Consider the following 14,572-nt stretch of genomic DNA (forward strand, 5'->3'; position numbering starts at 1 on the left):
AGAGTGTCTGGAAGCAGGTTAGTCTTGCCGTAAAGAACTGAGTTTAACTTGTTCAGGAGTTAGTTCGAGAGTTTGTCAGAGGAAATGGCCAATAGTAGTCATGGTTCGCTCATCATCCACTTGGTTGGCTGAAATCCTTCCTTCAGTCAGTTTTAGAGAGGTCTGAAATGTTATTCTTCTGTGTTATGGGTGTCTATATACCAGGGATCTCAAACTCAAATCACCATGAGGACCACATGAGGACTAGTACATTGGCCCAAGGGCCGCATCACTGAAACCTTTTCATACAATGATACAAAAGTATAGACAAAAATGAAAAAAAACGAAGAGTAATATAGTATGCTATTAAAAGTCAATGTATTAACTTTTTTAAAACTGTAATGTGAAGAGGGGTTTTAATAAAATATGAACACCTGTAACTATTCTTTGTGGACAGTAACACTGATAATGATCTACAGTAACAGTCTATCAACATAGCTGTAATAGCAGGAACTTTTTAAAGTAACTATTCATACAAAATACGTTTAACAAACATTCTTCCCAACTACTCACAGCAAAGAATCATACATGCTGAACTTCGTACCTCAGACTGCTCGTCTAGTCCAGGAGGCCCCTCCACTTCCCTGCCCCTCTTCCAACCCCTTTCCGAAAGCCCTGCCCCAACTCCGCCCCCTCCCTGCCCCTAATCCATCTCCTTCCCCATGTCTCCGCCCCACCTCGCCTCTTCTCCGCCTCCTCTCCTGAGAGTACTGCGTCCCCGCTCCTCTTCCCTCCCTCCTGGAAAGTCCTAAGCGCCTCCAAACAGCTGTTTGTTGGCGGGAAGCGCTGGGACATAAGCGGAGGAGCGGGGATGCGGTGCACTGCGGGGGGAGGGGGGAGCTTGGTTGCCGGTGGAGTCAGCGCTTATGGCGGGCCGCGTGTTTGAGACCCCTGGTATATACTGTGCTGCCTCCAGTTCTTGTTTGGATAGGAAAGAACAAACATTGTAAAGTATGGGAGTTTCAGTTAGTGCTTTACTTGAGCAACAATGTGCCAGAACCACGCTGCTGCTACTTCGACTGATTGCACATATCCATTCCACTATACATGAATGTGTGCACAGTTATCACAGATTTTTTCCCCCCCAGCAGTACCTGTCTGGCCCTCTGCTGCCACCTGCCACTGCATGCAATTATAAGGTGTGGAGCTGCCTCTCACCCCCCTCAGTTCCTTCTTACCACCCATAATGGTTGTTAGCTTGATTCTAGCCTTGCTGCTGCAAGTTCTTCTTCGAATAGTGTCCCTATGGTTGCTCCACTGTAGGTGTGGTAGCGTCCCTGTGCCTGGGATCAGAGGTCTTTGGTAGCATTTCCTGTCTTGTGAACGGCGTCTATATAGTGCTGTGTGGTCCAGCCACCTTCAGATCCCTCTCAACTGCCCTTGGTCTGGGGCGGTATTCCTAGCAGAGCCCTTTGTTTGTTCAAGAACCTTTAGTAATATTAGTGCTTCCGTTGCAAGTTCGTAGTTATTGGTTATTTCTTTTATTTTTCTCTCTCCCTTCTACCCTTTATAAATAAATTTTAAAAAATTCCCTTTTCTCTTTCCTCCCTATCTCCATGAGTGACAATCACTCATGGTGCTTATGCTGAGTGAGAGGGGCACTTATCAAAAAAGTGCAGCCACTGCGTCAAATTGAAGGCATGGTCCAGAAAGGACTGTGAATTGAGACTAAAATTTCTACTAATGGAGAGCTGAGTGCTACCAGCCTCAGACCCTGGACCCAATACCTCTCCTATGCAGTGCTCACTATTGGCATTGTCATCAGCCAACCCCCACTCGCTGCCTACTACTAAAAGACAATTTAAACTCTCACTCAGATGAGAAGAAATGGGCCCCGAGCTCACCCACCAAGGAGCCGTCTCAAAGAAAGGCATTCCCTACGAGGTCATAGCCTCAGTATCTTTGGGGACGCCTATGACCATCCGATTACCTGCAGTACTGGTGCTAACGAGAGGTCCAAGGCAGGGCCACGTAAAGGAACACTGTCACTCGGGACCGAGAAGGACAGTTCAAGGATCTCAAAATTGGCACTGAACACTTCAACTAAACAAACGACTTTGAGTGCATCAGCGCTGTCCAAGCCCTTTGTGCCTATGAAGCACGTGGCACCATCTACTGGTTGTTCAACAGAAAGCATTCCACCTTTGGCACCAGCAGTATCCACAATTTCTGCACCAATACACACAACCACTGGTTGCTCCTGCCGGTACTGCAAGAGTTCCGATGCGCGAGAGACCTGATAGTCTCTGATACCCCAGAGTCACTGCTCCTCTGAACTGAGCTTTCCATTGTTCATGCCTCTCCTCTGGATACCCAACTCATACCACATCGTTCTCCTTCACACTAAGGATGACACCACCCTTCTCTAGTGAGGAGGGAATACTCCATTGCTCCTTGCACCCTACCATCATATCAAGGGGCTTGACACAGAGAATCATATTACCACTCTCGATATCCAGCCAGAGACCAGAATTGAACCAGGTCCCTGATATGGACCCCCATGGATGTAACCCCATGTGCTAATTCCCACCCATTGGCCCTATGGGGACCCTTGGGCCACATATAGGTCATGCTTTCCCAAACTGCCAGGAGATCAAACACAGGCACCAAATACATTGTCCATCCTCATCAGTCTCTAGGCCTCCTGACCCAGACCCAGATTTGTTAGAAAAGCACGAGGAAGAAATGGAGGAAGCTGTTATACCACCAGGCAATATTACTTCATCCTACCCTGACGAGGCCATCATGTCACCACCTCCAACACTGGCTGATAATTTTAAACATTTTCAAGAACTGTTCCATAGGATTCAAGATCCTATTGGAGGAGGTTAGACAGCAACAACACAAGTTGCTCGTCATCTACAGATCTCCATGTCGGTAAAGTTAGCATTTCCGATCAAGGAGGCCTTGTTGGACCCAGCCAAGGTAATATGGCAGACCCCAGCATCAATACCACCTGACTTTAAGTGAGCACACAAAAAGTACTATTTCCCTGCAGTGCCCATGGAATTCCTATTCTCCCATCTTACTCCCAACTCCCTTGTGGTCAATGTGGTGCCATGAGAGAGGACAGCAACATCAGGACAATCCTATCTGACAGGAACTGGAAGAGATTAGATCTCTTCGGTCGTAAGGCATATTCCTCAGCTATGCTCCAGTTTCACATTGTTAATTATGAAGCAATTCTAGCCAAATATAGTCATATGACCTATTCAAAATTCACTGAATTCAGTCAACGTGTCCCAGAGGATGAAAAAGACCAGCCTGATCCATCGCGACGTCTATGGTAATGAGGTAGGCCTCCATGGTGCATCTTTCAGGATTTCCCAGGAAGGTGGAAGATCTGCCGTTTGAAGGACTTAAAACTCTTTATTGAACGCACTGATGAATACCTTCATTTATTGAAGGATTCCAGAACGATGCTGCATTCACTCAGCATTTACATACCAGCACCAAAGAGAAGACAGAGTAGATATCAACCTCCACATTTCACCCCTCGACAGCATTATGATCCACAACATAGGCGACAGAGACCTCCTCCCAAACTCAGACGGCAGGTGGCAATGCCCTATCCATCCTCCACCAAGCAACCATTTTGAAGATTTAGTCAAGGACCTGAGATTCCCCCGGATCTAGGTATGGCAACCATCTGAATTAATCCATCAGTTTGGCAACCATTTGACTCCCGTCTATCAGTCATGGTGACAAATCACCTCCAACAAGTGGGTGTTGGCAATCGTCAGCAATTCTGTTCCTTGCTCTCTCCCCCCTCCCCATCCCTCTTCAGGGACCCTTCTCACGGACAGCTTTTGCGAGAAGACATAAACCATCTTCTGTGGCTGGGAGCTGTAGAACTGGTCCCATTCCAACACAGAGGCGAAGGTTTTTATTCCCACTGTTTTCTAATCCACAAGAAATCTAGCAGGTGGAGACCTATCCTAGGCTTGAGGAACTTCAACAAATTGGTCAAAGTACGTCATTCTGTATGGTCATGTTATCAACAATAGTTCCAGCACTGGAATGGGGACTAGCTCTCGGCCCTCGACCTCCAAGATGCATACTTCCATATCACCATACACCTTTCCCATAGATGGTTCCTTAGATTTGTCCAGGGTCTAACCATTACCAATACAAAGTACTACCCCTTGGCCTCTTGACAATGCCCAGGGTATTTTCCAAAGTCCTCGTAGTGGTGGCGGTGCATCTCTGCAAACAAGGGATTATAATATTCCCATATTTAGATGACTGCCTCATCAAGGCTCTGTCAAGAGTCGACATGTTCCAAGGTATAAGAACAACAATGGATCTTTTCTCGAAACTCAGCCACTAGATAACCATGCAAAAAACAACACTGACATCAGTTCAACCTCTGAAGTTTATTTGGGCCCAAACTGGATGCTATAAAGGCCAGAGCCTTCCTCCCAGCTCACAGATTTTCCACAATAATCCTTCTCATCCCTACTGTGAGAACCAGTCCACAGATCTCCACCAGAACTTGTCTACAGTTTCTCAGTCATATGGAAGCGGCCACATTCGTGGTAAAACACACCAGACTACACATGCGCTGCCTGCAGGGATGACTACGAACAGTGTACGTACTCCACAGACACAGCCTGCACAAACCTCTCTCGTTACCACTCAAAGTCAAAGACTCATTAGACTGGTGGATGCAACCCTGAAATGTCTGCATGGGAGTTCCTTTCATCCAACCACCACCGTCCTTGATACTGATGACCAATGCCTCCCTACTTGGTTGGAGAGCACATCTACAGACCTATACATTACAGGGCACGTGGTCCCCCTCGGAATCCAGATTGCACATCAACTTCTAGAATTATGTGCAGTCCACAATGCATGCTTACACTTTCTACCAATTATCAGATGGCCATAAGAGAAGTGATGGAGAACATCGCCTGCATGTTTTATATTAAAAAATGGGGGAAGTGAGGTCCCAATCCTTGTGAACAGAAGCACTAAAATTATGGAACTTGTGTATCTAACATGGCATCAACATCTCTGCCATATATCAACCTGGATACCAGAACACAATGGCAGACTCACTGAGCAGGAGATTCTCACAAGAGGGAGTTAGACACAAGAGCCCTACAACACATATTGAACCACTGGGGATTCCCAAACATAGATTTGTTCAGCACACTCGAAAACGCTGACTGCCTATTATTCTGCTCAAGAGTGGGTCTGGGTCACCAGTCTCTGGGAGATGCCCTCCACATTACGTGGGATGCACCTCTCATTTATACTTTTCCACTCTTTTCCCTACTGTTCATAGTGCTTTACCAGGTACAAGTGGAATGGGCCAGAGTTGTTCTCATAGCTCCAACATGGCCATGACATAGATGGTATCCTTACCTCATGCTTGTGGCAGTCTGTCCACCAATCACCCTGCAGTTGACTCCAAACCTCCTCTTGCAGGATACAGGCCAAATTCTCCATCTGAAGGCATGGTTCCAGGATCTGGAAATTAATCTGTTGAGAGGATGTAAAAGAGATTCTTTTAAAAGGCAGACATTCAACAACTCCTTATATTTACCTACCTACATGGAAAAAATTCTGGACTTGGTGTGAGACCAAACATATCTCAGCTTTTTGGAAATGTCCAATATTTTTTAACAATACTGCTAATTGAACTTCCTTTTCATATTTGTTTAGAACTCTGACTGTTACGTTGTTATACAGTACTGGTAATTATTGATTATTTCTTCTTTTGCTCTCTCTCTTGTTCAGGTCAGAAGCTCTTCAGTTGTCATGTATGCAGTAATTCTTTTTCTACCAAAGGGAGTCTAAAAGTGCATATGCGCCTGCATACAGGAGCAAAGCCATTTAAGTGTCCACACTGTGACTTACGGTTTCGTACTTCAGGACGCAGAAAAACCCACATACAGTGTCACTATAAACCAGAAACCAAGAGGGTCAGGAAGCCTGTGACCCGTACATCTGCTGAGGGCCTACAACCAGTGAATCTTCTTAATTCTTCCACCACAGACCCCAATGTTTTTATCATGAATAACTCTGTTCTGACAGGTCAATTTGATCAAAATTTGCTTCAGCAAGGACTTGTGAGCCAGGCGATCCTTCCTGCTTCTATGTCAGGTAAAAATGAATACTTTCATTTGGGTTTAGTTAGCCAAAATACTAAGCTCTGATTTCTGTTAGAAAAGTTTACAGACATATGCCAAATTGTAGTTCTTGTTGAGATAAGACTTCCACTGAAACTGTGATTTGACTCTTCCTCATGAAGTGGTGCTTTCAGGGGTGAAGGTGGTGCTTTCAGCAGTGAAGATATCATGTAGTCTGTCTGTTAGGGATTCATTATTCTCAGGGGAGTAGAGAACTTACTCAAGTTATGATTTAAAAAAACAAAAGCTCCCCATGTTGTTGTGATATTGCAGTAGTGCTATACACAAAAATGAGGACAGTATAGATGAAATAGGAGCCTAAATTAGAGATTCCACATTCTGATATATTTTAATTAAATTCTGTTGCTCTTTCCTGTAAAATAAGAGAAAATTAATGTTTTATGTAAATGGTTCATTTTAAAAATATATTTTTAACCTTAAGTGTTAGGTTATAAAGAGAGGAAAATTAATTTACATTAGTTGTGGATATGGAAAAAGCATTTAAAATACAGAACTTTTACAGTTGCACAGATCCCTCCCTACAGTTAATTGTTCAGAGCAAAAATTAACAAAAATATTACAATGAGCAATGCAGAAGAAATTAACATAAGTATAGGATAATATTTTCAGAAGAGACTTAGACATTTCAGTGTCTAAACCTTATTGAAAATAAATGATGTTAGCGTCCTAAGCATTTTTGAAAATGAGACTTAGGCATCTAAGGCACTTTTGAAAATTTTGCTCATTGAGCCTTCTTTATAGGCAAGGATTTCCCACAAATTTGCTTCCATTTTCATAAATGCTTACATATCCATCAAGTTGTAACCACCGCCATCTAGCCTGTCTAGTTGGATCTTACTCTGTTATGTAGAACTGGGTGAAACTGGCTGGTTTCATTTCACACAATATTGGTAAGCATTAATTGTCAGGTTCAATTTGTGGGAGTTTTACATCCTTTTGAGTTTTGCTTGAGCAGAAAGAGGGGCCTTCAGAATATTCATTTACCTGAGAATGGGGTAATGAACCTTATAAGCAGTATCTAGAAAGCATTCCTGGTGCTGCAGGTTGCCCAGTACTCTACAGATATTTCCTGTAGATGTAGTGGGGAGCAAATTTATCTTTCTGGCAGCACAAAGATTGAAAATAGGGAAAGCAGGACAGATGGCAGTCCATCTGGCTGTTAAAATGGTTCTTATCTGACTTGTGAAAGGACATTTTTTGTTTATTGTATAGTTTTTAAAAGATACACTTTTAAAAGTATTGAATGGAATATCCTTCTAAATTATAACAGTTTAACACAGGTCAGATTTGAAATCTTTACATGTATTTAAATTCTACCCACACAAGCATTTATTGAGACATAGGTGGAACTTTGAACTACAGTGTTGCTGTACTATGGATAAACTTTCAAAGAACCTTCGTATGTGCATGCATATTCAAACTTCATGGTGCAACCATTTGCAAATCTGTGTTTTACATTCAGAGAGGGTGGACATTCAAAAAGTGAAAATATTGAAATATTTGGACCTTTGTGTCTAGAATTTCAAAGTCATTCTGAAACTTTTCTACTTTATGAAAGAAGCTGGTCACTGCTTAAATACTTTGATTTTTTTCCCCCTAAATGTATTATGCAGATTTGTTATAAATTTAAAAAATGGAGCACTGACTACTTGAATCTAATTTATTTTTCTTGGTTCACAGAATTGCAAATACTTAGATATTTCAGAATGATTTCATTTAAAAAACCTGGATAAAAAGGAGACCAACAATGATAAAGAAAAAATTATAATATGACTATTTTCTTTGGTAGCTGGAGGTGACTTAACTGTGTCCTTGACAGATGGTAGCTTGGCCACCCTTGAAGGCATACAGTTACAGCTTGCTGCTAATCTGGTTGGACAGAATGTTCAAATTTCTGGAATAGATGCTGCCAGTATTAACAACATCACATTACAGGTAGGTTATTATTAATTTCTGTTAATAAGAGTGGATGGAGTGTCATGTGTGTAGACTACCTGTGCCCTGGCAGAGCTCTGTTGACTTCACTTCACTGTACAGGGTGTAATGATTCCATGTTGTACAGTATTAAAAATATTTTGTTTGTGTGTGTGTATATATATGTGTGTGTGTGTGTGTGTTTGTGTGTGTGTTGAAAATAAAACTTAGGCCACTGCAAACCAGAAACCCTTTTTTCTGAATATTTTATGCAAATTATAACTTGCTTTTTATCCGTTAATAACATTGGTTTTCCAAAGCATTTTAGTTCAGATTTTCCTCCTGTTTACAGTCTTTCTTTCACGGAATGTTCTCCCTCTTAATGCAGGAAACCTGTATTATTCAGCACCCTCCATGTCTAAATTTGTTATTTAATTTTTGGACAATAAAGTTGTGAACATAATCCAGCAGAAATGTTTGCTTAAAAAAAGAGCAAGAGAAAATTCTTGGCTTCAACCAATTTTCTGTGCTTACTCTGAACACACTGTGGGGAAAAATGGACTTGGTGTAGTTTTATGGGTTTTAAACCTAAAACAAGAACTCCCATACGTAAATCTGAATTACATATACTTAAATACAGTGTGTATATAAATAAACTAGGGCTGTTGATTAATCGCAGCTAACTCACGTGATTAACTCAAAAAAATTAATCACACTGTTAAACAGTAGAATACCAATTTAAATTTATTCAATATTTTGGATGTTTTTATACATTTTCAAATATATTGATTTCAGTTACAACACAGAATACAAAGTATATAGTGCTCACTTTATATTATTTTTGATTACAAATGTTTGCACTATAAAAATGATAAACAAAAGAAATAGTATTTTTCAGTTCACCTCAGACAACTACTGAAGTGCAATTTTTTTATCGTGAAAGTGTAACTTACAAATGTAGATTTTTTTTTTTGTTACATAACTGCACTCAAAAACAAAACAATGTGAAACTTCAGAGGTACAAGTCCACTCGGTCCTACTTCTTGTTCAGCTGATTGCTAAGACAAACAAGTTTGTTTATATTTATGGGAGATACTGCTGCCTGCTTCTTATTTACAATGTCACCTGAAAGTGAGAATGGACATTCGCATGGCACTTTTGTAGCCGGCATTGCAAGGTATTTACATGCCAGATATGCTAAACATTTGTATGCCCCTTCATGTTTGGCCACCATTCCAGAGGACATGCTTCCATGCTGATGATGCTCATTAAAAAAATAATGCATTAATAAATTTATGACTGAACTCCTTGGGGGAGAATTGTATGTCTCCTGTTCTGTTGTATTTGCATTCAGCCGCATATTTCATGTTATTAGCAGTCTCGGCTGATGACTCAGCACATGTTCGTTTTAAAAACACTTTCACAGCAGATTTGACAAAATGCAAAGGTACTAATATGAGATTTCTAAAGTTAGCTACAGCACTCGACCCAAGGTTTAAGAATCTGAAGTGCCATCCAAAATCTGAGAAGGATGAGGTGTGGAGCATGCTTTCAGAAGTCTTAAAAGAGCAACACTCAGAGGCGGAAACTACAGAACCCAGAAAAAGAAAATCAATCTTCTCTTGGTGGCATCTGACTCAGATGACGAAAATGAACATGTTCGATTCCCACTGTTTTGGATCGTTATCGAGCAGAACCCATGGTCAACATAGACGCTTATCCTCTGGAATGGTGGTTGAAGCATGAAGGGACATATGAATCCTTAGCACATCTGGCACATAAATATTTTGTGACACTGGCTACAACAGTGCCATGTGACCCCCTGTTCTCACTTTCAGGTGACATTGTAAACAAGAAGTGGACAGCATTATCTCCTGCAAATTGTAACCAAACTTGTTTGTCTGAGTGAATGGCTGAAGTAGGACTGAGTGGACTTGTAGGTTCTAAAGTTTTACATTGTTTTATTTTTGAATGCAGTTTTTTTTGTACATTATTCTACGTTCGTAAGTTCAACTTTCATGATAAAGAGATTGCACTACAGTACTTGTATTAGGAGAATTGAAAAAATATTATTTCGTCTGTTTTTTACAGTGCAAATATTTGTAATAAAAATAAATATAAAGTGAGTACTATACACTTCGTAGTCCGTTGTAATTGAAAGCAATATATTTGAAAATGTAGAAAACATCCAAAAATATTTAAATAAATGGTATTATATTATTGTTTAACAGTGCGATTAATCGTGATTAATCTTTTTAATCACTTGAGAGCCCTAAGATAAACATATATAAATGTAAAATTTGAAAGTTATCTAAGATACCAATTTATAAAACTTGAGGGTGGGTGTACATAATTTAATAAAACACAAAAGTAAGTATATAACTCTAGCAAGGGTGGAAAAATAAGTTATTCCTACTCTCAGTCCGCTCTTTTCCTCTACTGCCTTTCACCTTCACTGTCAAATAACTGAGGAAAGTGACCTGAAGGCAATACAGAGGAAATACTGAGTTCCAACAAGAGAACATCCTGCAACTAGTCCCTTCATGTTTAAATCTAATGATTTGTTACAGTTGCTCAAACTTGCTGATCTCAATTGCTATGGCAGACCTGGAGAAAGAGGCACTTGCATCTTAGTGGGCGCTTAAACCATTTATGACTTCATCTGATGAAGTGAGCTGTAGCTCATGAAAGCTTATGCTCAAATAAATTTGTTAGTCTCTAAGGTGCCACAAGTACTCCTTTTCTTTTTATGACTTCAGTATTTCATAGGCAACTCTTTGAATTGCATTAAAAACAAATAGGAAGCCAAAGTAATTGCTGAGGAACAGGTGTTACTTTTTTTTTAATCCTATTTCATTGCTTAACAAGTCATCAGCTGCATTCTGCACCAGATTTCATAAGTGACATGTAAGTATGGCAAGGTCCAGATTCAAAAGGAAAAGTTCATGTCTAAACAGGCAGAGGGACTTAAAGGCATTTTAAGGCACTGTCACCTGGAATTCTGGGTTTATATTAACTTTTACATATCGATATCTGGCTCTCTTGGTTTTCAGATTGATCCCAGTATTTTACAGCAGACACTACAACAGAGTAACTTACTTGCCCAGCATCTAACTGGGGATCCCAGTATGGCTCCGCAGAACAACTCCCTCCAGACAACAGACAGCACGGTGCCAGCTAATGTGGTTATCCAGCCCATATCAGGCTTGTCTTTACAGCCCACAGTAACATCTTCAGCTAATATGACAATAGGACCACTGTCTGAGCAAGACTCTGTGTTAACAACTAACAGTAGTGGTAAGAAGTGGTAATAGCCCCTTTTCTCTTGCCTTTGATGGTTTTTTTGGCCATAATTCTTAAATCATTTATTGATGGAAATCTTGGTATTGGTTAACTTGCTCTTAGCCCTCTAGACTTCATGAAATAAATAAATTGATATTGATATTAAATGCGTTGCTGCTTTAAGTTTGATGATAAAATACACAACTCCATAAAGCGAGTTCTATTTGTACAACATAAACATCAGGAGCCTGATTTTTAAAAATTTACTCATATTTTCCAGGCACACTCTGACCTCTAATTTTGTGATCGTATTTGCAAATTAGTTATCTAAATGTTAACATTTGTGCCTACAGGCTAGAGTGGATGCCAGGTCTAGGCTCCTTTATAAACTTGGTCCATTGAATGCAAGCTATTTCTATGTTACAAGTGTGACTCATTTAGATTAGAAGCCCGTATGAGTCCCAAAGACTTTGCCATCTTCTGTGTGGTGTACTGTGCTAAACATGTAGTTTGCACTCAACAAAACAATAAAATTTGATCAACAATACTAGTTTGAGAAAACAGCTAAGTGCATAACCGAGGAAATCCCAGAAATAGGGTTACACGTAGAGCTGGCTGAAAAATGAAATTTCTGTCCCATAGAAAATGAGATTTCAAAATTTGTTTCCATTCTGAATTGGTGTGAAAAGTCGAAATCTCAGAATTTTTCATGAAATGAAATATGCTGAAACATTTCATTTTGATGTTATCAAAACATTTAGTTTCAATAAGGTAAAAACTTTTAAACTTTGTTTTGATTTGTTGTATTATAATGTATAATGATATAAAAGTCGAAACAAAATGTTTTGACCTGATCAAAACTAGCCATTTGAATTTCATCTCATCAAAATTTTCACGAAATCGATATCTTCCCACAAAATATTTAAATTTTATTTTTGATGGAAATCTTTTCTGTTGGAAAATTTTCACCCAGCTTTAGTTACAACTTAACTGTCTGTTTTGATAGTCTACATGATTACATACTTTTTCTCATGTTGTACAAATTTTTTTCTATAACTTTAGAACTCCATGTTTAGCCTCAATAATTAAACTGATAAGAACAGATTTAAAAATTGTATTAAGCTAATGTTAAAATTATATAGATTCATAGATATTAAGGTCAGAAGAGACCATTATGATCATCTAGTCCGACCTCCTGCACAACGCTGGCCACAGAATCTCACCCAGCCACTACTGCGAAAAACCTCTCGCCTATATCAGAGCTATTGAAGTCCTCAAATCGTGGTTTAAAGACTTCAAGGAGCAGAGAATCCTCCAGCAAGTGACCCATGCCCCATGCTACAGGGGAAGGCGAAAAACCTCCAGGGCCTCTTCCAATCTGCCCTGGAGGAAAATTCCTTCCCGACCCCAAATATGGCTATCAGCTAAACCCTGAGGATATGGGCAAGATTCACCAGCCAGATACCCAGGAAAGAATTTTCTGTAGTAACTCAGATCCCACCCCATCTAACATAATACGCAGGTTGAGAAAAAAGCCTGTACATCTGGGTATAGTGCTTAGATTATCCACAAATACAAAGTTTGTTTAAAACTCATAAGATACATATAGTACATAATCTGTAATAACTCAAATTTAGATCAACGTAATGATACAGTTTAGATATTAGGGTACATCACTCATGATGAGTTATACAGAGGGTTGGTTGTAGAAAGCAAATATAGGAATGAGTGTAGATTGTCCCTCAGTAACTGTATTATCCTGTATGAACTAAAAGCATAGAATGAAAATAGCCAAAGTAGCCTTTTAGCTATGTGCAGTGTAACCTAGTTTGATTGGAATGTTGGTTAGTAGTAAATTACTGTTTATACGCAAAGTGTAATTCTTCTTGAAGATTCATGACAGATTTTGGAAAAATAGAACTGATTTTCCCCAGTATATTCAAAGTCATGTCTTAATGAGGGTGGTTTCCCTGTCAGACTACAACTTCATATAGCTGTTGAGGCTAGTGTGGATAGTTTTTCCTCTTTTTTTCATTCTCAAAAAAAGCCTAGCTGTTTTGTTTTATTTTTGAAAATTCAAGCAATCTTTTAGCAAAGAACAGGCTAGAGAACATTGGTGAAAGCTTTTGAAATTGGAAAAATCGAAAATGGGATTTAGAATAGAGGTACTAAAACTATAACTGTCATTAGCTGTCCAGCTACAATAAAATAAGCTTAGCACTGTATGTTGCAGAGTTGTACCTTTATACAGTTATAGATGTGTACTGTAACTTGCAGCACAAAGACAGGTTACCAAAAAGATTTAAAAGTTTAGGAAAGTAAAGATTGGTTAGCAACAATGTCTTATTCAAAACACAACTTTAAACAGCTTAGTATTGTTGTAAAGCCCAGGATTTCATTGGATGTTTAAAAATATTTTATTTTTTTAAAAAGATCTGTATTCATTATACAAAAAAAGTACCATCATATATTTATTTTTTCCCTCCCAACTTATATTTTAGGTGCACAGGATCTCTCTCAAGTCATGACCTCACAGGGTATGGTGTCCACTTCGAATGGTCAGCATGAGATAACATTGACCATAAATAACTCAAGTTTGAGTCAAGTTCTAGCTCATGCTGCTGGTTCCACCACTACAAACTCATCAGGAAGCCCACAAGAAATTACCCTCACCATATCTGGTTAGTATTTTTATCACTGGTCGATCATTCTTAGTTCCCATCCAAAATGCTAGCTATACAATAACATTTGCTGGATATTTTATTAGAGGGTGAAATCATTTGTTTCTACTGCCTGCAAGTTTAGCCTAAGGCTATATCTGCACTACAGACCTCTGCTGGCTTAGCTATGTTGGTCAGGGATGTGAAGAATGTGATTCCCGACTGACATAGCTATGCTGTAGAAAGTGCCTAGCATAGATGCAGCTCTACTGGCCAAAGTTGTGCCTTCACTGATAAATCTTGTTTTGTTTGTGTGGGCTGGTTTTGCTATACTTATACCTAGTACATACAGCTTTGCTGGTATAGCTTTGTGTATGCTAGAAGTGCTTTGCTGGGATAATATACTGTATACCTTTACTGATAAAGCACTCCTAGTGCAAACGTGGCTTTACTTTGAAGTATTTTAGATTCTCCAAGGCTAAAGATAGCTTCCCCAGATCTTTTTTTTTTTTTAAATGT

At 39.6% G+C, this 14,572-nt stretch overlaps 1 protein-coding gene across 12 annotated transcripts in view; it reads left to right on the top strand.

The window, feature by feature from the left end:
- The window catches only part of ZNF236 (zinc finger protein 236), a 171,845-nt gene that overhangs the window by 106,330 nt on the left and 50,943 nt on the right, over window positions 1-14,572 (top strand). For 10 of the 12 annotated variants that reach the window (XR_006288620.1, XM_043539993.1, XM_037892968.2 and 7 more), the window contains 4 exons: window positions 5,785-6,150; window positions 7,987-8,132; window positions 11,165-11,408; window positions 13,895-14,074. Coding sequence is in view for 10 of the 12 variants with exons in the window: in XM_043539993.1 (XP_043395928.1) it covers window positions 5,785-6,150; window positions 7,987-8,132; window positions 11,165-11,408; window positions 13,895-14,074 (936 nt within the window). In the remaining 2 variants the exon portion in view is untranslated. The remainder of the gene's footprint in view (window positions 1-5,784; window positions 6,151-7,986; window positions 8,133-11,164; window positions 11,409-13,894; window positions 14,075-14,572) is intronic. The other 2 variants (XR_006288621.1, XM_037892969.2) reach the window with 1 other exon arrangement.

The sequence above is a fragment of the Chelonia mydas genome, chromosome 2, assembly GCF_015237465.2.
Source record: "Chelonia mydas isolate rCheMyd1 chromosome 2, rCheMyd1.pri.v2, whole genome shotgun sequence".
In the NCBI taxonomy this organism is placed as follows: Eukaryota; Metazoa; Chordata; order Testudines; family Cheloniidae; genus Chelonia; species Chelonia mydas.